General features: G+C 45.1%; 1 protein-coding gene across 2 annotated transcripts in view; it reads left to right on the forward strand.

Moving 5' to 3' along the window:
* The first annotated feature begins 707 nt into the window (after window positions 1-707).
* ACVR2B (activin A receptor type 2B) overlaps window positions 708-20,506 on the forward strand; it is a 144,981-nt gene continuing 125,182 nt past the window's right edge. The window contains exon 1 of one of the 2 annotated variants that reach the window (XM_019499185.2): window positions 708-1,410. In XM_019499185.2, coding sequence (XP_019354730.1) covers window positions 1,260-1,410 — 151 coding nt within the window. In that variant the 5' untranslated portion in view covers window positions 708-1,259. Of the gene's footprint in view, window positions 1,411-1,767; window positions 1,880-20,506 lie in introns of those variants that run through there. The other variant, XM_019499192.2, reaches the window with a different exon arrangement.

A 20,506-nucleotide genomic window follows, 5' to 3' on the forward strand; every position in this document is an offset into this window, starting at 1 on the left:
TTAAAACGTCTTATTTCACGGTTAAAAAAAAAAAGTATAACGAGCCTAAAATACAGAAGTGACACTACACGATTTGGACTCTTTGCTCTGGGATCGTACAGCACCAAACGCGCCGAGGTCCCGGTTCAGGATTAGGGGCTCCTAAGCAGCACCTCAACACGGCGGTTCACAAGTCGGCAGGGACTGGATTTTCCGAAGCCTCTCGCCTCGCACGGAAATCAGGAGGCGTTTCGGCACGGGGCTGGGTCGCTGCAACAGAGGGGGACGGAGACGGACCGCCGTGCCCCTCGAACTCTCTGTGCGAGGTGTCCTTTCTGAACCCGGCCCTCGCCAGTGTACGGCTTCACGGCCTGGCACCCCCTTTGCCACCTCTTCCCCACCCGGCTTGGGGTGGGCGCGGGTTCCCCCTCCTCCCTGCCCCTGCAGCTCTCTCCAGGGGGCTGCTCAGCCCCTCACCCTCTCCCCCCGTCAGCGGGGGCTCTGCCCCCTCAGCACCAGCCCAGGCCGCGGGCAGCTGCGGCCTCGCGCCTCCCGGCCCTGCGCACAGCCGGCCCCGCGCCCCTCCCCGGCTCCCTTTGTAGCAAACATCCGGGCTTCCCCCGCTGGCTCCGCTCCCGCTTCTCCCTTCTTTTTTTTTTTTTTTTTTCCTTCTTCCAAGAAGCCATTTTGGACGCCGTTCAGGCTTTTTTGTGTGTGTGTGTGTGTGTGCGTGTGCGTGTGTGGCGGCGGCGGCGGCGGCGGGGGCGGCTCGCGGCCCCTGCACGCCCTCGCCCCGCGCCATGCCTCGGCCCCCGCGCCGCTCCCGGCCCCTGCGGCCGCCGCCCGCCTCCCCGCGGCTGCCGGGCTCCGCCACGCTGCAAAGTTGGGGGTAGGGGGTGGAGGGGACTCGCCGCGCCGCGCCGCTCCTGCCGCCGCCCCCCGCTTCGCATTGTGCTGCGCGCGTGTGAGCCAGCGAGTGTGTCCCGGGCCGGCGGGAGGAGGGAGGCGTGTGCGTGTGAGTGTGCGGGTGAGTGTGCGTGTGCGCGCACGCACAAAAGCCGAGGCACAAAAAAAAAGAGAAAAAAAAAAAAAAGAAAAAGAAACTCTTGGAAAGCCGGGAGCAGCCGGAGCCGGAGCCGCCTCCATCGGATCCCCGGGGCAGCGGTGCAGGAATTCAAGCTGTTTTGTTTTTTTTTGGTGGGGTTTTTTTGGGGGTCCCCCCCCATCGCATCGCCTCGAGGATCCTGGGGGTTTGGGGGCATCCTTTCTTCTTCTTTTTTATGCTGCTCCTGCTTTTGGGCGGCCGAGGCTCGCGCTCCCCCGCCGGCCGCCCGCGGCTCCCCCGGGGGCCCCCGGCGGGCAGGCGCCGGGCCAGGAGGATGATCGCGCCCTGGGTGACTTTCGCCCTGCTCTGCGGAACTTTGTGCGCAGGTAAGGACGGGGCCGGGGCCGGGGCCGGGGCCAAGCCCGCCCGGGGCTCGGAAACTTCCCGGGCTCGGGGCTGCATTGTCCGGCCTCCGGAGCCGGTGGGTTGCTCTGCCCCTGCAGCTGCCGGGCGTGTGTGTGCGTCCCGCGAAATGTTATGATCCCATAGGGTTTTTATTATTACTATTATTATTATTATTTCACCCCCCATTTCTATTTTTATAAGATGACTCATTTGCTCTGATTTGTGCCAGGCTGATGGAGCGGGTAGAAAGTTGTGCGGGCGCGGAGGGGAGACGGGGCAGGGCAGGGCAGGGCAGGGGGGCTGGTTTAACACCCCGCCACCCCCGGGTGATTTGAAACCCGAGCGCGGGGCGGGCAGGGACCTTGCCTGCCGCGATGGAAGTTCATGTAAACACCGGCGCGGCTCAGGGGCAGGAGGAGAAGGCCACGCTGCTCAGGGATCCTGGCCAAGGTTTGGGACGAGCCCTTGGGTGCTGGCTTTGTGCACCGGGGGGAGGAAAGGAGGTGGTTTTTTTAGCTGGAGCCGAGTCCCGGCCGCTTTGTTGTGCGCTTCCCTCCGTGCCTGCATGGGGAGAGACCTCCCCCCTCCGGGCGGATTGCAGCGCCCACAACAACACGGCTCGTGAGCCTCATGGCTGTTGACGTCCTGGGTCTCGGAAGGAAAAATGCAATGACTTTAAAGTCACTTGCTCCCCCTCCTCCTCCATCACAACATCATCCCCCCCCCTCTTTTTCTTCCAGGGATTTCTATTTTGCAAGGGGAGGGGATGAATTTTCACAGGGCTTTCATTTCATGTGTGCTCCCCCCCAAAAAAACCCCCACAAAAGGCTCCCCCTCCCCTTCCTGGCTTGGTCTTGATTTGATCACCTCTGGCCCTCTGCTAGAGGAAGGGCTGCACGGTCACTTGTTATTTTGTCTCCATTTCCAAGCAGGGTGGTGGTGGTGGGTTTTATTTTGGGGTGTGCACAGAGGCTCACAATAGATGGTTGGAAGGAGGGGTGCTGCAATTGTGCCCTTCCCCGGCTCTGTGCAGGGTGGGGAATGCAGCCTGCTGCTTTCAAATCTTTATTTATTTATTTATTTTTAAATCCAGGGGCACACACAGCAGGCAGGGACACCCCCCCCCCCTTTGTTGCCTGGTTTCCCAGGGGATCCTGGCCCCAGGAGCATCCCCCGGGCTTGCAGGGGGAACCCGGGGGCGGGTTTGTTTTGGAATGTGCTGCGCGCTGAAGGCTGCCAGGCTGGCGCTGGCGTTTCTTTGTTCCCAGTGCCCATTGAATGTGCGGTGCCATCGCCTGCACCCTGTACCATAAACAATGCCTTCTCTCAATGGTTTGAAAGTCGCACCAAAGGTTCTGATGATGCTTGTGTTGGGGAGAGGAAGCAGAAGGACAAACAAAAAAGATGATGATTTGGTGGCGATCGAGCCAGCCAGGGCATTTATGGAACGGATGGGACACTTGTGTGTACAGCTTTGTTTCCTTGTGTTGCAAGGGGGGTGTGAGCGAGCACATTGACGGCAGCGCTGAGTAGGAGCAGGTATTTAGGAAGCAGCCGGATGGCTGGGACAATGGTGTGCCAGCGTGTGCCATCAGGCTTCGGGATTTCTGCGATCGCAGCATCGCTGTCGGCTGGGAAATTCTATTTTGTGCACCGAGGAGATTTATACTCTTTTGAACCTGTTCTTGTTGTGGACCTTTTTGACTCCTTTTAAACTGTGGGGCTCACAAACGGGGGCCGTGTCTGCTCCTAGCATTGCTTCTAGTGACAGAAATATCAGAATAAAAACAAACAGCAAAAGGAAGTTTCTTTAAAAAAAATAAAATAAAATTGACTCTGAAATTTGCCAAGTGCATCAGGTTATTTAAAAAAAAAAAAAAAAGGGAGAATCTAGTAGGATATGATCACCCGGACTCTCCCCCCCGCCCCCCTTGCAATATTAACACAAAAACAGACAGTGTGTGTGTATGTTTGCTTTGAAAGCTCTCTGTGGATCATCAACTTGGAACTTGAGAGTTGTAAATCTCTTTTCATATTTTATCTTTCCCATTTCTTATATTTGGGAATGTATTTAGCCACATGAACCTGTTGCCTGTGCAGTGTTCCTTTTTCTCGTTGAGGTTTAGGAAAAAAAGTTGCAACATGTTGCTTAGGATTCACAGCTCCCCTGCCTTGCAGGAAATATTTCTTGTGTGTGTTATATTTTAGGACCGTGCAAAAGCGGTGGGGCTTTTTAAAACCAGCCCAACCTCCATTGTTGATGGTTTTCAGTACTACCTTGGGTGACTGCAATAAAATAAGCACAGACTGCGGATTTTTTTTAAATATCCGTCATGTGTCTAACTTTTGGAATACCGAATATTTGTTGAGGAAAACATTATGTTCAATTTTTGCCTTTTGTTTGAAAAATCTCGGCAACCCAAATGTTGAGAAATTGTGTTGTAATCTGTGAAATTTAGAGAATGCAGAAGGTGTAAGAGGGTTTGTTTTGCAAAACACATTGCGAACACATTTTGTTGAAACATTACAGTATTTAAACTTGCACCAAAATAAAGTACCACCAGGCAGCAATGAATTGAACATCAGATGGATCTAGGCTCCTCTTTCAGGATGGTGTATTTATTCTCTTCTGCTTGAGAAGGGGACTGGATTCATTAGCTTGCTAATTAAACACAATGAAATGCCTGGCCCAAGGTTAATGGCAATAGCCTTTAAAAAGACAAAACTCTTGAACCTGGTGTCCAGGGTGTGTGTGTGTGTGTATAACAACTTACATAAATACAGTGCGTGTGTATGTATATACATATGTTTATGTGTAAATATGTATGTATAACAACTTGTGTATATATACGCGCGTGCACACATGCTAGATAATGATGCTTCTCGCTAGGACTGAGACAGTGTTAAGGGTTTATTGCTGTATAAATGCATTATTCTTAGCGGTGATACAGAAAGCTCTCAGTATCGTATGCAGGTTGTGGTTTTTTTAAGGGGAAAACAAAGCATCTTATTATGTCTTCCTTGCTGTGGTGGGAGAGAGTATGTGTTTATTAGGCCGAGTTAAAAATCCAGGTTCCCTAGAACAATTAAGGAGTCTAGGGCAAACCCTGCCATCCAGCTGAAGTATTTATACACTGAAATGTGTGCCATTTTCGTGTGTCTTTGAGCAGCCTATCCAGGCACTATCACTTTCCTTACTATCTCATCAACTGAACAGAAACAGCCAATTAAAGCCGAGCTCTTGCAGTACCCACAGTCTTGGCTGTCACCACCCTCCTTTCCACTCTGTTCTCCATCAGCAAAGACATGCCTGTCGTTTTTTTTGTGGTTTAGATGATGCAACAGGCCTATACCTCCCCTGCTCCCACTGCATAGATGCTTCAGAAGAAGGAAATAAGCCCACCTCTTTTTTGTTGTTGTTATTGCTTCTATTTCTGTCTCCCTTTCTGTCCAGCCTGGACAAAATGCACAGCTTGCCCAGCATGGTGATTCAGTGGTCAATTCAAATCCAGCAGGACAACTCAAAGGACTGGGTTGTGGTTGACGGGATTTATACCTTTTAGACCCACTATGCGAATCTGACTTCTTTCATTTGTGCTGCTCTTCTGTCTGTGAGAAGATCTTCAGCCCGCTGTCAGCATCTTATTTATAATAGGAACCAAATGGCATTTTTGCAGTTCCTCTCACATGGAACAAAGTACTGGTTTTAGATGGGGCCATCCATAAAGGGGCTGCGTGCTCCACCCATGTTGGGTATAGTCCTAAGAAGTCAGCTTACCTTTAAAATAATAATATCACTGAATCTTTGTAAGGCATTGCACTCAAAAGCAGTAATTCTGGCCCTTGTGTATTCCAAGGCCTAGTTTCTGATAAATGTACGAAATGTAGCTGTTGCTTCTATTAATCGGCTTTGCGGTGTTGGTACTAAGTTTTGCAGGGGTTCAGGGACTAGAACCAGAGTGCTTTGGCTACCGAGCATTTCCCAATGTTTTCTGCTGGCAGCAATATCTTGCAAGCCTTGTAAAGCTCAGTATCTTCCAGTGAGAGCTTGGTAAATTGTTTTAAGCTAAACCTAATAATCTGACCGAAACGTTTTACAAGCGACTGGGGGTTTTAGATGCCTCCACTTTGGATTTCTCAAGGTCCGGGCACCTTGAAGTTGGGTTTGTGTTCAGGGGATACTCAGCTGACACATTCTCCAAACGAGCTTCCCCCACTGCCCGGACATGGATAAATGTACAGCATTTGAATTGTCAGATAAGTGGTCAGCATTGAGGACAAGTAGCCTTGTCTGTCTGAGCTGCCTCTCTAGGCAAGAATGGGGACAAGAAGAGAGCCGACTTCATCAGGACAGCTGGGAGATCAGAAGGGCTGCTTTTAAGGATCGTGTAACTATTTACAGACTGACAAAGAAGCTGCTCTTAAAAACAGAACCCTTGGGAAGCCGTGTTTGTTTGGGATCTGCTTCAAAGTTAGCATTTCTGTTACTCCGCTGAATGAATGATGAAAAAAAAGAAGTTATTAGTTTCTTGGTTAGCTAAAGGAAGCAGTGTGGGCCGCAGGGTGTAATTTCTTGGAGTTACTACAGTGCTTCTGGCTGGGTTGCTTTCTGTGTAAGTGTTGTGGGGAAGTTGGGAAACTGGAACCACAAAGAATAATCTCTGCTTTTCAAGAAGTGCTGCCTTCCTTTTATCCTCCCTGGGTCTTTGATTTTGGAAGGAGCGGGAGGGGGGGGCTTGATTTTTCTTGCTTGGCCAATGGAATTCCCCAGAATTGAATAATTCAGCGTCGCACTTGGCAGTCTTTCCGGGGCTCCCATTTAAGTCCTTTTTGCCTGATCTTTCATGTGAAGATTTTTGCATCAGTGAAATTGGATGTCTTTAAGGGAGGCATTTGTGGTAATGTCTTTTGCCATTAAAGGCTCCCCCTGCCCCCCCCTTAAAGATTAAAGCTCAACTGTTGTCTTCTGTCTTCTCTCCATTATTACTTAAACTTGAAATAATTTGAAGCTGGTTAGCCATTTGTAACTCTCAGGTAGATTAAATAATACACATCACTTTTTTTTCCCTGAACCTTCTTTGCAAGTTGTCTTGGAGTTGTTGAAGTCAAAGGGGAAGAAGCTGAATTAAAGATGAAGTGTTGCATTCTGCAAACTTAGTGATTTTTTTATTTTTTTGGCTTAGATTTTAATAGTGTTTAGTTTTATACATTAAATGTCTTTTCTTTCTTTCTTTTTTTTTCTCATGGTGTTATCTTCTCTGTCGTGGAAGTGCTTCTTCTATTGAGACCTGAAAATTCAGAGTAGCAATTGCCATTGTACACACCATACAATATTCTGTGGCCAATATTTAGATCTTGGAGGGGGAAAGCACATTAATTTTTTGGTTTTAATAGGACCTTTTGTCACATCACTGCACCTAGAAATGACACGTCATAACACATTCTTGTATTGCTCCATTTGTTTTATTATTTGTATTATGATAATACATAGAAGCCTCAACCAAGACCTTGTTCTTATTCTGCTAGGTACCATTTAGAGCGTAAACCAGCCCCTGCTCCAAGGAGCTTGAATCTAAATCGGTGATTCCCAGCTACCATGCGGTGGCACCTTGGGGTTCCCTGAGACCCTTTCGAGGATGCTGCAGGGTGCCACACAATGTAATCACTAGTAGGTGTGAAAATATGATTCACAAGATAACCCCAGAGATTTCAACTAGGAATCCATAGTGTCCAAAACATTCAGACCTGTTATGGTCTTTGAGTTCTTTGCAACAGGTGAATTGTTATTATTTCTCATAGTCAAAAACTGAGTTTAAACTAGAGCTGGCATTTTCCTAGGGGTTCCTTGAGTCTTAGCCACGAGTGCCTTGACTCTAAAGGTATCACTGATTTAAATATACAACAGAGGGACTATTATTTTTCTTACTTCATCGTTGTGGGACTGAGGCAAAGTTAAACTAAGGTACTTAGATTATATGGATTTTTGTTATCGGTGATGATACTCTGTAGTTGCTGTGAACAATAGTTTGAGCTGTGTGAGGGTGGCAAAGGTAATGTTTACTCCTCAGACCTAGGAAACATGGTCTGTGTCACAGGGAGTCTCATCTTGTTATGCCAGAATGACTCCAATTGGAGTTTCTCACTTCTGAAAACAGGTTTGCGAAGTGTGTGTTGTGCTGCTTTAATCAGCCATTGTAGCCAAGTTCAGCTCTAGCAAAGATGCAGATTTCTCCTTTCCTGTTCATTTGTGTTTCAGCAGTTTTAAAAGTTGCACATCTCGCTGGATTATTGATTTAGGTTCCAGTTCAACAACCAGTGGCATATAGGTGATTGCTGCGTCCGTGGGGAGCCTCGTTTGAGTTCGTAGGGCTCCGTGTGGGTATAGCTGTCCATGCTATCACTCGCATGGTTGGGATCTCATTTTGTGCTAAGGTAGTGTATGGAGAGCTGTACCAGCTCTTGTCCTGTTGTGTCAAGCCTACTCGGCAGAAGACAGGCTCAGCCCCCAAGGCATCTGTAACTTAATTTCTAGGAAAGGAATTATATTTAAAGAGAAAAATATTGAGGTGCTGAACTAAGAAGCATATCAGTGCTTTATTGCAAGGGTCATTCTTGCCCCACTTCAAATGATACTAAGCTATGTCTGTACGTATTTGACCCCCATTACTGTAGCATTTTTGCATCTGTCTTTCATAGATTTATTTTCTTAGCACCCATGTGATAAGGGAGGGAGGTGCTACCATCCTCTTCTATTAATTCAGGAATGAGGCATGGGGGGGGACTAAGTGAGTTGCCAAAGGTCTGTTAGGCAATCGGTGGCAAAGCAGTTTTCTTTGCTCCCGGGCTCCTCAGTGACACTTGCCTAGTTTTCTTTGCTCTAGGCTAGCACCCCACCCACGAGACATTCCTCCTTCTCTGTAGAGGAGTGAAGTAAATGGCCTGCCTTGTAAACTATTCCAAGTGTCAGCAGTGTTTCCATTTCATCTGACTTCAGATGCCTGCTGTTATGCTTGCAAATGTTTTGATAAATGTTTGCCAAGCCTACTTCTTCCAAAGCTTGATCTGGACTAAAAAAAAAAAAGGGTGTGTCCTTGTCCTTTCAATTAGTTGATGCCTGTTTTGTATACCTCATCCTTACAATTTAAAAAAAAAATACATGTGGGTACTGGAGCAAACCAAGGAATACATTTTGAACCCTGGACTTTGTTCAACTGAACTTTTGTCTGTGTTGCTGTCAGTAGCAGCAATGTTGGTAGGATCCTTCGGGGTTTAGCAACATCCTAGTCATCTCTGGCACAGCCACAGGTTGGTGGCCAAGATTCAGGGAGAACTCCTGAATCCTGTGGTTGTCTAATCTCTAGACTGCCAATAAAAACCAATATCAGTATTAGTCTAGTTACTGCCCAGTGGTGGCATGTGTGCAATGGATAGATAGCTTTGTATTTTCTCTTTCATTTTTTTCTCTCTTTTCCTGTATCTTGTATAACTTTCTTATAACCACTGTCAGGAGTTTGCCTTTTAATTGTGATGACTGTAGTGCTAACTTGGGGGCTTGCTCCCATGTGTGAGTTTAGGAATCCTGAGAGTGCTGAGACTAGGGAAAAGATAGATTCAGATATGTCTTATTTATCAAATGATTAAGATAAAACAGCTGCCCTCTTTCTCTGATGTGCCCATTTTTATATGTTTATTGGAATACACCAGAAACACTTTCTAATTTGGCTTTTTAGAAATATTTTGGGGCATATAGTCTACCCCCAGCAGAGACAAAATTGAATTCCTTAGGGAGCAAGGAATGCAAACGTGTATCAGAAGTAGCAAAGCATTTAATCAAGCCCTCTCTTTTTTGTGAGTTATAAAACCATTTCATAAAATGAGTGCACTTCAGGCACTCTTTTTTTTTTTTTTTGCGAAGCCTTTTAGTGCCATTCCTGTATTTTTTGTGAGCTCCTGCTCACTTCTGAACACTGATGGCAGTTTCTATTGTTCTGTTGAGTTGTCTGCACAACTGCAGTTCTCTCCAATAGCTCTGCCCGCTATTGATACCTCCTTGAAACTAGGACATTTAAGCATTGCAAAGATGATGTCAAGGCCTTTCTCTGAGAGAGAAATCTAAATGCTACATTATTAAAGTTGTAAAGAGTCCGTGGTATTGGTATTGGAAGAGGCTGCCAACTAAGGTATTATGTAATCAAGAGTGAGGTGTTTTGCATTGCCTGTTTGTTTGAGACTCTTCTAATATTATACATTTTTACACAGAACTTTTATAGTTGTGATCAAAGCTGACGTTACAGTTGCCTTGAAACAAGGCTGTGCAGCCAAATGTACTCCTGGTGTAACTTCAGGGGTGGCTTTGTCCCAGTGACTTGAGTTTTAGCAGGGATTACATTGGAACATGAAGTGTGCACATGTTTCTGTTAAAGTCCATTTATTTTTTTCTCCCCTCTCCATAGTAATGAGCGACTGATTGAAACCCAACAGACTTTTAAATCCCTCCAATTAGCAGGCAGAATATTTAATGGGTTAAAAACACTCATACCCCTTTATGTTCAGTCTGAGAAATTCAGTTGTCCTTGGGGTTTCAGAGCAGTAGTATCAAGTTACACCCAAGCCTGTCATTGAGTAGCCCACTGGTTCCCCGGAGTTGGAGCGCGGTCTCCCTGGCTCTCCCGCGCACAGACTGTACGTCAACAACTCGTTTTTATAGGAAAGGGTCGGTTTGAGCCACAGCCATGGCTGAGACAACACACGTTCCCAAATATGTGCTCCTGTCATTTTGGATCATTTGCACATCTGTTTGGCAGTGGTCAGCAATTGGAGATTAAAAAACAATTTTGAGCGCGTGGTAATAAACACCATTTCTAGAATACGCGTTGTGATCAAAGGAGACATTGCAATGGCTTGCAAACATTGATACCCCTTAATTACTGAAGGTTGGGGTACAGGGAAAGGAAGGAGACGGAGCATCTTGTAATGCTTGTTACATATTTGATAGTATATTTTGTGTTTTTCTGCAGTAATGTGATACAGCTGAGGAGTTTCACAACACTGTAGCAGGTAGGGGCTCTGGATTCTTGACCGTATCAATGGCAGTAGAGATGGACGCTGCATACATGGGAGCTGTAATAATTCAGTACTTTATGGAGTCACGTAATAGAAGTGGCTTTTCTGTGCTTTTGATTACCTTACCAGCTGTCACCCCCCTTCTCCCCCCCCCCCCCCCCCCCCCCCAAAAAAAATCCATAGTCTTTAGTGCTCACTCTAATGTTCGAGACACCTGAATGGCTTCAAGCAGCTGCAAATTTCTTAAACCAACCTGTTGGGAAAAATGTCTTCACCTCCTGACTATTATTTGAATGATAGTAGTACCTAAGTCCTGCAGGTTTACATAGGAGCTCTGTGCCTTTGAGGTGGAGGCAATTGCCTGTTTTCTACTGCAGCTGAATATTCACTTAGTGCAGGAAATTTGGTGGCTGGGGAGCAGTGCCATGCCACTTACTTGTCTGTGGGGCCAAAAGCTTGAGCACCGGTGACTTAGAGCCCTGTTTTAATCCACCTCTATCTCCTTGCTCTTTCTTCTACCCTTTGGGTCTCAGGGCTAGCCTAGACTTTGAGGCTGGGTCTGCCTCTTACAGGATGTAGATATAGCACGTGCCATGTTGCCGCCGTCTTTACGGTTTGGAGTCTTGGGCAGCTTCTGTGGTATAAATCAGGGCTGGCAACTTTTTAACTGCAGGGGTCAAAGGTGGGCCTCCACTTGCAATGTGGCCACTCCTGCCAAATTGCTGCCAACCTTTCTATGATCCTGCTGCCGCCGCCGCTGAATGCCACTGCTGAGTCCCCCCACTGCTGAATTGCCACCAGTGTCCCGGCTTTGCAGGTCACATAAAATCGCTTCAGGCTGGCTCCAGCCCATGGGCTGTGGGTTGCCGACTCCTGGCATGAATCATTTGAGAACGGAGCCCTTCAGGTTCTAAAGTCGCAAGTAATTTTTATTAGTAAATTCATTGTCTCATGTCAAGTTTTCTAGACTTCAAATAAAAATTCCTTTTCTTAATCAGTCCCTTTTTAATGACTGTTTTAGGGTCTGGAAAGCTTTGTGCCGGCAAGAGGAATAATTACGTTCTGGAGACTCTTTTTACCATTTCTCCTCCTCCTTCCCCCCCACCAATTATTTTATGGAGTAAATTCCTTTTGGCTTAGAATTCATCATGCAGAGTCGCAGCAATTGTGGCTGAACCTGTATATCAGGTACCTCAAAATGCTTGGAAATCAAATGCTCTTTTTCTTATAAAGCTATGAAAACAGGCCCTATAAAGAGCCCTCATGGTTTTAGCTCATTCTGCGAGCCAACCTCTGTTTTGGGCCATTACCAGTATTGTTTATTAACTTGTTTAGGTGATAACATACTTTTTTTTTTTTTTAACTTGACCATGACTGCAAGAGTGAAGATACGGGGCTCTTAGTGTGGAGTCCCTGAAGTGTCTTCCATTAGTGAAGGCAAGGATTAGAAATCTGCACAGATGACAGACTTGGGGTGGGAATAAGGTAACTTTGCCATAGCTTACATTTCATTTTAAACTGTAATTGCCTGCTACTATCTTCAAAGCGAAGCAGTAATCCCGTCTTTGTAAAAACGTAATGAAAGAAAAGAAGTGGGGGAGAGTAACCTTGGATAGTTAAAAAGTGAGCTTACTTTTGCTGGATCGTTTTCCTGATCAACAACATTTGTTGGGTAAAGGAATCTGAATTCACCTTTTGGTGGAAACTTTTTTGGGTAAACATCTAGCATGTGTAGAGTAATTCTGAGTATAAATTAGCTGAGGCAATGGGACCCGGCCTGTTTTTTCCTCGCTAATCTAAACAAATGTCAGCAAATCTTCATCCGCAGGTAATATAATTTCCTGTTCCTGCAGGACCCCTAAGCATGTTACGTATGTGTAATGTAAATACTTGGTGAAGGAACCACTTCGGAGGGAACTGGGAGCTCCCAAACTAACTATGAGTGCTACCCTCCTAGGTAGGCAAGGTGCAAGTGTGTAATTGCAGTGAGCAAACTCCTCAATGAATTGCTGATGAAAGGATACATTTGGATGGCTGAACACATTATTTATACTGGGTATGCTTAAGAGAATGCTGCTGTTGACTTATTGAAACTTTTGTTTTAAAGATAACTGACTTTGAAATAACTGAAGTATAAAACTTGGAAGTGCAGGGTGACAAACTAAAGTTTGCTAAAAATAGTTCTGAATATGAAAGCCAGTTGAAAACGCCAAGCGAGATGAGAGTCGTTTTGCAGGCATTGTTGATAGAATTTCAGGGTTCCAAGAATGGAAGATGAATGTCTTTCTGTTCTAGTAGCAGCTGCTCTCTGTCCGTCGGGATATGGTGTTTGCCCATCCAACTCGTAATAATGAAACAAAAGAGTTATTTCATAGCAGCCTTGATGGAGGAGCATATTGGAATTTTCCCTTTCTTCATTTAAAATGTTCTTGCTCATTTCTCAGAAATGCATCCCCCTCTCTCACCTGAATTTTGTCTAGCTTTTTCCTAGGTGGGTCTATTCACGTGGCAGGGTGGCGAGTGAAGTTAACTGCTAGCTGAGAGTTCAAGTAAAGAAACAACCTCCCAATTTTTTTATATTTCCCTTCATTTCAGTCCTTAAAAAAGGACTTTAAACAGTCCTTAAAGAACATGCAAATTCTTTTTTTTTTCCCCCAGAACATTTGAATGGCTCGCCAGTATTTGGATACCTTTATTGTACAGTATTACTGGCTTCCAGATGCAATTAGTGTAATACAAATAATAGATTTGTTTTTGAATCTCCCAGTTCACTGGGGTGCTGTGCATTTCCACCCTTGTTATTGCTAATACAGGGCCCAGAATTATCGATCCTGTAAATGTTATTGAGATTATAGAAGTGATTCCATAGAAGTTGCAGTTGCACTGGTATAACATGGTCCTGTCTACAAAAGAGATTTTGGGTGTAGCTGTCCCTTGGCAAAAGTCTTTGAAGTAGAAAAGCCCTAAGCAAAGGTAGAAAAAAGCCCACAGAGGTTACTTCTTAAAAATGGAGGCGGAGTCTTTTAAAAGCATTGAGAGAATTAAAAGCAATAGAACCTGGAATGCAGGTTTTAATCCTTCAGCTGCAAATTTGCCTTGAAAAGCACTTGGCATTTGAAGCGATGGAAGGCAATGCATATTACTGTATGAAGTTATGCCGTAACCCCTCAATCTCTAGTGCTTTTGTGCATGTCTGGGGTCTCTGGGACTGTGTAGTGGCACGTAAAAACAGCTTACGGCAGCTTTCTATCAGTCAGATGATACGAATAAGAAAGCTGAGCTCTGGGTCCACTACAGCTTCTCTCTTGCCTGACTTGCGTGGAGCCTGTCCCCTGCAAATCCAAGGCTATGTTCAGCCTGTCCCCTGCAAATCCAAGCTAACCAGCGTGGGGATGCGCAAGGAGAGCTTACTCTTGAAAGCAGGTTTCCCAATGCAGGCTTAATCTAGGATGTGCTTTGGGGGTCAGCATGATGTACAGTCCTCGATCCAGCTGCCTTCCCTCATTTGCTGCTATACCTACCCTCCTTTGGCCAGGGGGTTGGGAGGGGTGAGATAATCTCGTTGTGGGCAGATTGCATTTTCCACTGACAAAGTATGATGGGTCTGATTTTTCCATTTTAGTCGGTTGCATCTGAGACGAGTTAGTGGGAAGTAGCGGAGCGATCACGGGCGTGCAGTGCGTTTCCCAAAACCTGATTTCAAGCACATTTTGCTAATCAGACTTTTATGTTTAAAAATTATATGGGTGTAAAAGCTGATTTTTTTTTTTTTTTTTTAAGAGGCCATAGAGGGAAATGGAAACTATATATTTCAACCCCCAAATTCCTGTGAGCTGTAGAAACATTGTCAGAGTAATTGTAGCCTTTTCAATCTTTCTGTGTAGAACTTAGTCTACGAAAAGCTGTTCTGTTGATGAATGTCACCTTCTTTTTCTTTACCTGTGACAGATCTCTCTGAAGGCATCGCTTGAATGATGTGGAATTGTCTAATGTTTAAAAATCTGGTGTTTGCAGAATACTTTATGGTGGAGATGAAATTGGAATAACCTTGTGGGTTAGATTAATTATTTTTTGTTTTTTATTGTGGGATGCAAAGAGAAATTATATTAATAGAAAATGCATTGAATTGTTGAGAGCAGTTTGGGTCTAGAGGATAGTTGGTTTTAGATTTCCCTTTCTTTTTATTTATTTATTTATTTATTTATTTAATTATTTGGTAGAAAACTGTAATGAGCTTGGCAAGATTGTGCTAAAAATTAGCCCAGGCTACAGAAACTCATGTTGCTTAGTAAGTACAGTATTTCTTTAACTAATTGTGGCCTTGAAGCGTATAATGTAAAAGGTCATCTTTGTTAGTGAACTGCAGGCTTCTCCTGTGAGACAGAAATCCATGTCCTTATCAAGGATGAAATCTAGGCTCCTTGGTTACACAATTGAGCTTTGCTATAATTTGGACATCATTAGACTCCTTAATAAAGCAGTGGAACATTCTAATCAATCTTCCTGTGCTTTCCGTTCTTGTTATGACTTGATTTTTTTCCCTTTGGAAGAGAGGTCTGTAGGAGGAGTCAGGGCGAAATTCAGTTTCAGACATCCAGGGTCCTCGCTTCGTCAGAACTGTACAAGGTTTTAAACTGCCGGTCCTTTTACTTTCTCCTCCTCCTTCCCCCATCGCTTCGTAAAGGCTGCCGAGCGGGAAGAAAACGTTCTGGAAAGACTTGATTAAAATGTTTTGTTCATTTTTTTTTTTTTTTTTTAAATGAAAATAAAGCTGTTCACGTACAGGTTTTAATTTAAAAGCGTTCGGTTTTGTTAAAAAAAAAAAAAAAAAAAAAGCAGCCAAAATGAGAATTTGGCGGTTTTGTGTGTTTGCGTTTTAACTAAACTTGTGACAAATTCTGAATGGGGGAAGCCTTTGTTTGTGTGTGTATTTTTACCGTAGTCTGTGAACAATACTCCCCCGTTTCCCAAAAATTCTAGATTTTGAGCCTTTGGTTTTTGTTTGACTGCAGTCATTCCAGGGGCTACCTTTCTGGTGGTGATGTCCAGATTATAAAACCTAGTCAGTGCTTGGAGTTCCTGCATTAGATCGCTGGGGTTTTTTTGTTTTTTTTTTTGTTTTGTTTTTTGTGTTTTTGTTTTTTTAGAAGCTGGTATTTTGTAGTCGGATGAAGAAACTGGTCTCTCGGTTACTGTGCAGTGTGGTCTGATCGTAACTTTTACAGCTGTGCCTCGAATGGGGTGTTGGCACCGCTTCAGTCCCCTGGATTTGGAGACTGTAATTTCTCACTCTACCCATTTTTTTTAAATGGTGCGTCAAGCAGTGATCAGTTTGTTCTGGTCTGGAATTGCCCATGGCCCTTATTCCTTAGGCTGTCTTGCAGCAACAAAACTGTTCAGTTCCCCCAGAGAAGGAATAGTAGCATCCATCTTGGGTAGTTAAGCTGCCTCTCTACTTTGAATTCAGAGCACCGTATTTGTCCTTGTAACAGCCCTGTGAAATGGAGGGCAGCTGCTGTTCTTGTAGAGGTGTAGAACTGAGGCACGTGGACACATGCTGTAATGGGAGTTGGGTACCTAATGCAGTCTGGACCTAGGTCATTTGCCCAAATCGTGCAACTGAACCACTGCATCCTCCTTCATATGGCATGGATAGAAGGAAATGAGTCCGTTTGACTCGGGAGCTGTCAGGAGTTTGACTCGAGATTCAGAAGGGTGCTGACAAAAGAGCCGTCAGCCCTGGCTAGCGAGGAAAACTACAGACTCGTACCATCGGTGCTGGTTTTAACGTATCGATCGTGAAATGGACCGTTCCCACAGGACTCTGCGCCGAGTCCGAGGGGCACCGAGGGAAGTCAGCGCTTCTTTACATTAACCGCAGCGTGCAATTTGACCTGCAGATTCAAGTCCTGTGACATGCACGCCTGATTTGCAAGCGAGTCTGTGCAATGGTGTGTCTGTAGTGTGAGAGGCCCATAGTTTCACTTAAAAAAAAAAAATTGCCGAAAGGGGTTTCCTTGTGCCCGTGCCTACAGTTCGGAGCTGTCTGGCTTTCCAGCATTTGTATGACAGGGGGACTGTTATCAGTGGTGGTTTCCTTTCGGGAACCCGCTGGTTCTTGCATTGGCTAATCTTCAGTATAATGGATGCATGTGCTTTTCAGAAACTCTCACTAGTTTTCTCTGACACTTGTTAACATATACTCCAGGAAGACCATCGCTGAATGTTTGTATTCTAACGGGGTAAAATTCCTCCGGCTGCACGTCTTTAATGAAAGTGTAGGATTATGGACGTATCAAACTCTTTGCAGAACCTGGCCTCATGTTGCGGTTTTAACTGACTTACTGAAATCAGCTCTCACAAAGGTATTATAAACTGTGCAACTGTTAAAACAAGCTGAAGCATTAGTCGTAACAGTGTTTGTGTGGTTGAAGACAAGAGGCTGTGTCAGGGATATAATCCATTGTGTGGCAGGGTATAAATCAACCCCATACTTGTGGGTGTTAGGAGAAAGATTTCCTTTCGGGAAAGTTGTCCCACATTTGCCCATTCTGAAATCTGCATCTTTCTCTGATGCGTCTGATACCAGCTGGTGATACTTCCTGGGTCTGATCCAGTCTGATAATTCTCATGTTAAGTGTGAAGGTCCTTTTCCTTCCCCCCCTCTCTGGATGCACATGTCCATTTGTTCCTACCAACCCATCCGCTTCTGTCTTCCTGCCCTCTCCAAATTAAAACCCAGCCATAAGATTGATATAGAAATTGAGAATTCATTTAAAATGACTTTCAAACTTTTTTTTTCTTTCCTGCAGCAAGAGCTAGAATATTCTTCAAATGCGTGTAGATTCGCCTTATTGCTTATTGTTTCCAGTTGACGCTGCAAGAAATGTCTCTGATCGTATAAAGTTCACAGTACAGATGTAGCTGCATATAATACTGGCGGCAGGCAGAAACGCATGTTGAAGTAGGTTTATGCATCTGCTGCTGATGTTAGTGTGTGAAAATCTGTCATTGTAGTTTTTCCTTCCAGCAAAAGTTTTCTTGCTGTAGCATGTGTCACGAAAACAGTCTGCTTCATTTGGTCATGTCATAACCCCATAGTTTAACCTACTGCATACTGCACATGTCGGGTTACGACTGCCAACCCTGCTCCACTGTGGCTTTCTACAAAACCAAGAAATGTGGTAACTGTCCCTGAGCAGTGTTGGCTTTTTTTGGCTAAGAGCAAGTGTAGTCAGTCAAATGAAAAGGCAATTGAGCTGTTGGGAACTCCAGAGTTCAGTGCTTTTTGTTTTCCAGACAAGTAAGTCAGAGCAAAAGAGAAACAGTGCATCATACGTTTACTGTGGAGTAGGCTAATTAGCCTCACAGTAAATGTCTCTGAGTCTACACATGCAGGCTTGAGCAAACTAGTAAACTCTGCAGTAGGGCATGTATAGATGCTGCCCTGGTTGGCTGGAGCACCAGGGAGATTGTGTTGGGGCTGCCTGCCAGCTAGCTCCACACTGGAGCACCCTTGTGCTCCAGCCAACCCCTCTGCACCTTGTTGAGCTGTGGGGAGCAGCCCTGGGCTGGCAGGCTGACCCCCTGGGCCCTCTGCCAGCTGAGGCTGCTCCAACCCAGTTCAATGTGCTGGTGTCTTGGGTGCACATGTAAATGCAGCACCTGGGAGCAATATACTCTGGCATGATACGCGCTGGAGTTCATTGCATCACATTAACATGCATATGTAGATGCACCCAGTATTTAGCAAGGTTTTACTGACCTAGTTTCCTTTTGGTGTGTTAAGCGTTCCCAGGAAGTCCAGAAAGTTGCTGGATCACTCTTGCTCTAGACGATGGAGCTGTGTCAGTCCTGTCTTGGAGATGCCCACTGTCCATCCAATTTCCTGTTGGAAGTCATGGGGGGATAACTGTGGGATCTTTCTGACACTAAGTTGTATTGTGGCTTATGTCCCTTGTGTGTATTGTACTTGCCATAGGAGTGCAACCTTCACTTGGCTCCACTTGACAGTTGAACTCGCAGAGGGCCGGCCTTGAGATCAGAGTGAAAGGGTTATGAAAAGGTAAAGGAACTCCCTTCCCAGCAAGTATCCTCATCTTCAAGGATGGATTTAACATAGTTCCAACTTAATTTTTAGTTCAGAGCCTTTTAAACCATGGCTAACATAGACATCTTTGAAAAGATGTATGTCTTTGTTAGTGGTGCTCAGTCTTTTTAATTTCAGGATAGCATCAGAAAATGCCAACTATTAGTTTCCATTTGTTCCTTGACTGCAGAAAAATAACAGAACAATTCTCTTGTTGCAAAGAACTCTGAAAATTCACAGCAGCTCAGAATGATTTTTAATGGAATGGATTTCTATTCAAGTCACATTTGCACACCGAACAGTGTTAATGTTGTGTGGCATCCCACAGCACCCTTGAAAGGATCTTAAGGCATGCCAGGGTGTTGTGGCACCCTGGTTGATGATCATTGGCTGGCGTGATGGTTGGAAGGGGATGCATGTACAGAGCCTGTGATTCTTTGTCTTCCTGCTTATTTTCAAAGAGCTCCAGAGAGAAGTTTAATCAAAACCGTTCCTTTGGTGCCTTCCCCACCACCTAGGGTGAACTCTCAGCAAGGCTGCCAGAGACGTAACCTCAGTTCCCTCTGACTGGCCTCACATTAGGAGGTCACTTGTCATGTTTTTTGCAAAGTCTGGGCAGGGCTCACCATGGACAGATGAGCATTAACTGTGACTTACAGATGTTACAGGAGAGAATTAAAAATACAGCTACTCCAACAAAGGTTTCTTCCTTCCAACACTATGGTGTTGTATCTGGAAAGAATGTAGCTGTAGTACCATATTTACTCGAATACAAGATGAGTTTCTTCCTTAATCAGCATGGGGAAAAAAAGCCCCTAGTCTTACATTCACATACAAGGAAGCCTCATTACATGCATTGTCGGTCATTAAACTGCTGCCAAAAGCAGCGTGTGCTCAATAATGGAAACCAACTATGAAGTTGATTAAATGCAGCTAACACTGAGCATAGCTATGGGACACATGGCCCACATTGGGCAGACACATTGATATGATGGGAACTTTTTCCCCCTGCTCCTCCCCCAAATGGGCAGATTGTTCCCCCAGAAAGGAACGAGCACCAGTCCTGCAAGTACCGCAATACTAGGCCATCACTCGGAGAGATCAGAGCAAGCTCCGACACCCTTCCCTGGTGCCAAAAACGCTGATGGGAACCAACCACAGGGAAAACTTAGTGCAGCCTTTTGGAATGATATACATGGTAATGTCCATTGCGCTCAGTCCCCCTCAACACAGACTCTTTTTCACGTCATGGTGAGCCACTACATTGAATGCATTATAACCTACACTTCACTTCTCACAGCTGAGTTGTGGCTTTCTTTCCCATTTCCAGTGATTTCTGTTTCTTCACCAGCCTTAAATGTCTGGCAAATGGGGCCGCAAACAGTTCACCAAGAATCAAAGAAAATGAGGGTTGGAAGGAACCTCAGAAGGACACATCTAGTCCAACCCTCTGCTCAAAGCAGGACCTTTCTCAACTAGATCATCCCAATCAAAGCTTTGTCTAGCCAGGTCTTGGAAAACCTCCAAGGATGGAGATTTCACCACCTCTCTGGGTAACCTGTTCCAGTGCTTCACCACCCTCCTAGTGAAAAATTTCTTCCTAATATCTAACCTAAACTTCCCTTGCTGCAAATTGAAACCGTTGCTCCTTGTTCTGTCATCTGCCACCACTGAGAACAGTCCAGCTCCATCTTCTTTTGAACCCCCTTCAGGTAGTTGAAGGGTGCCATTAAGTCCTCTCTCAGTCTCCTCTTGTTTTTTTTTCTGGTCTGTTAAATTGGTGTTAATCTGTTGCAAAGAAACTATAAGTCTTGAGCTCCCTTTTCTAAAGAGTCTTACTTTAAAATTGTAAGACAGCTGTTTTTGTCCTAGTGTATCCTAAATATCTTGGGAATATCAGAGGAATATGTAAATTACTGCTCCCT

The sequence above is a fragment of the Alligator mississippiensis genome, chromosome 5 (genome assembly GCF_030867095.1).
Source record: "Alligator mississippiensis isolate rAllMis1 chromosome 5, rAllMis1, whole genome shotgun sequence".
Taxonomy (NCBI): domain Eukaryota; kingdom Metazoa; phylum Chordata; order Crocodylia; family Alligatoridae; genus Alligator; species Alligator mississippiensis.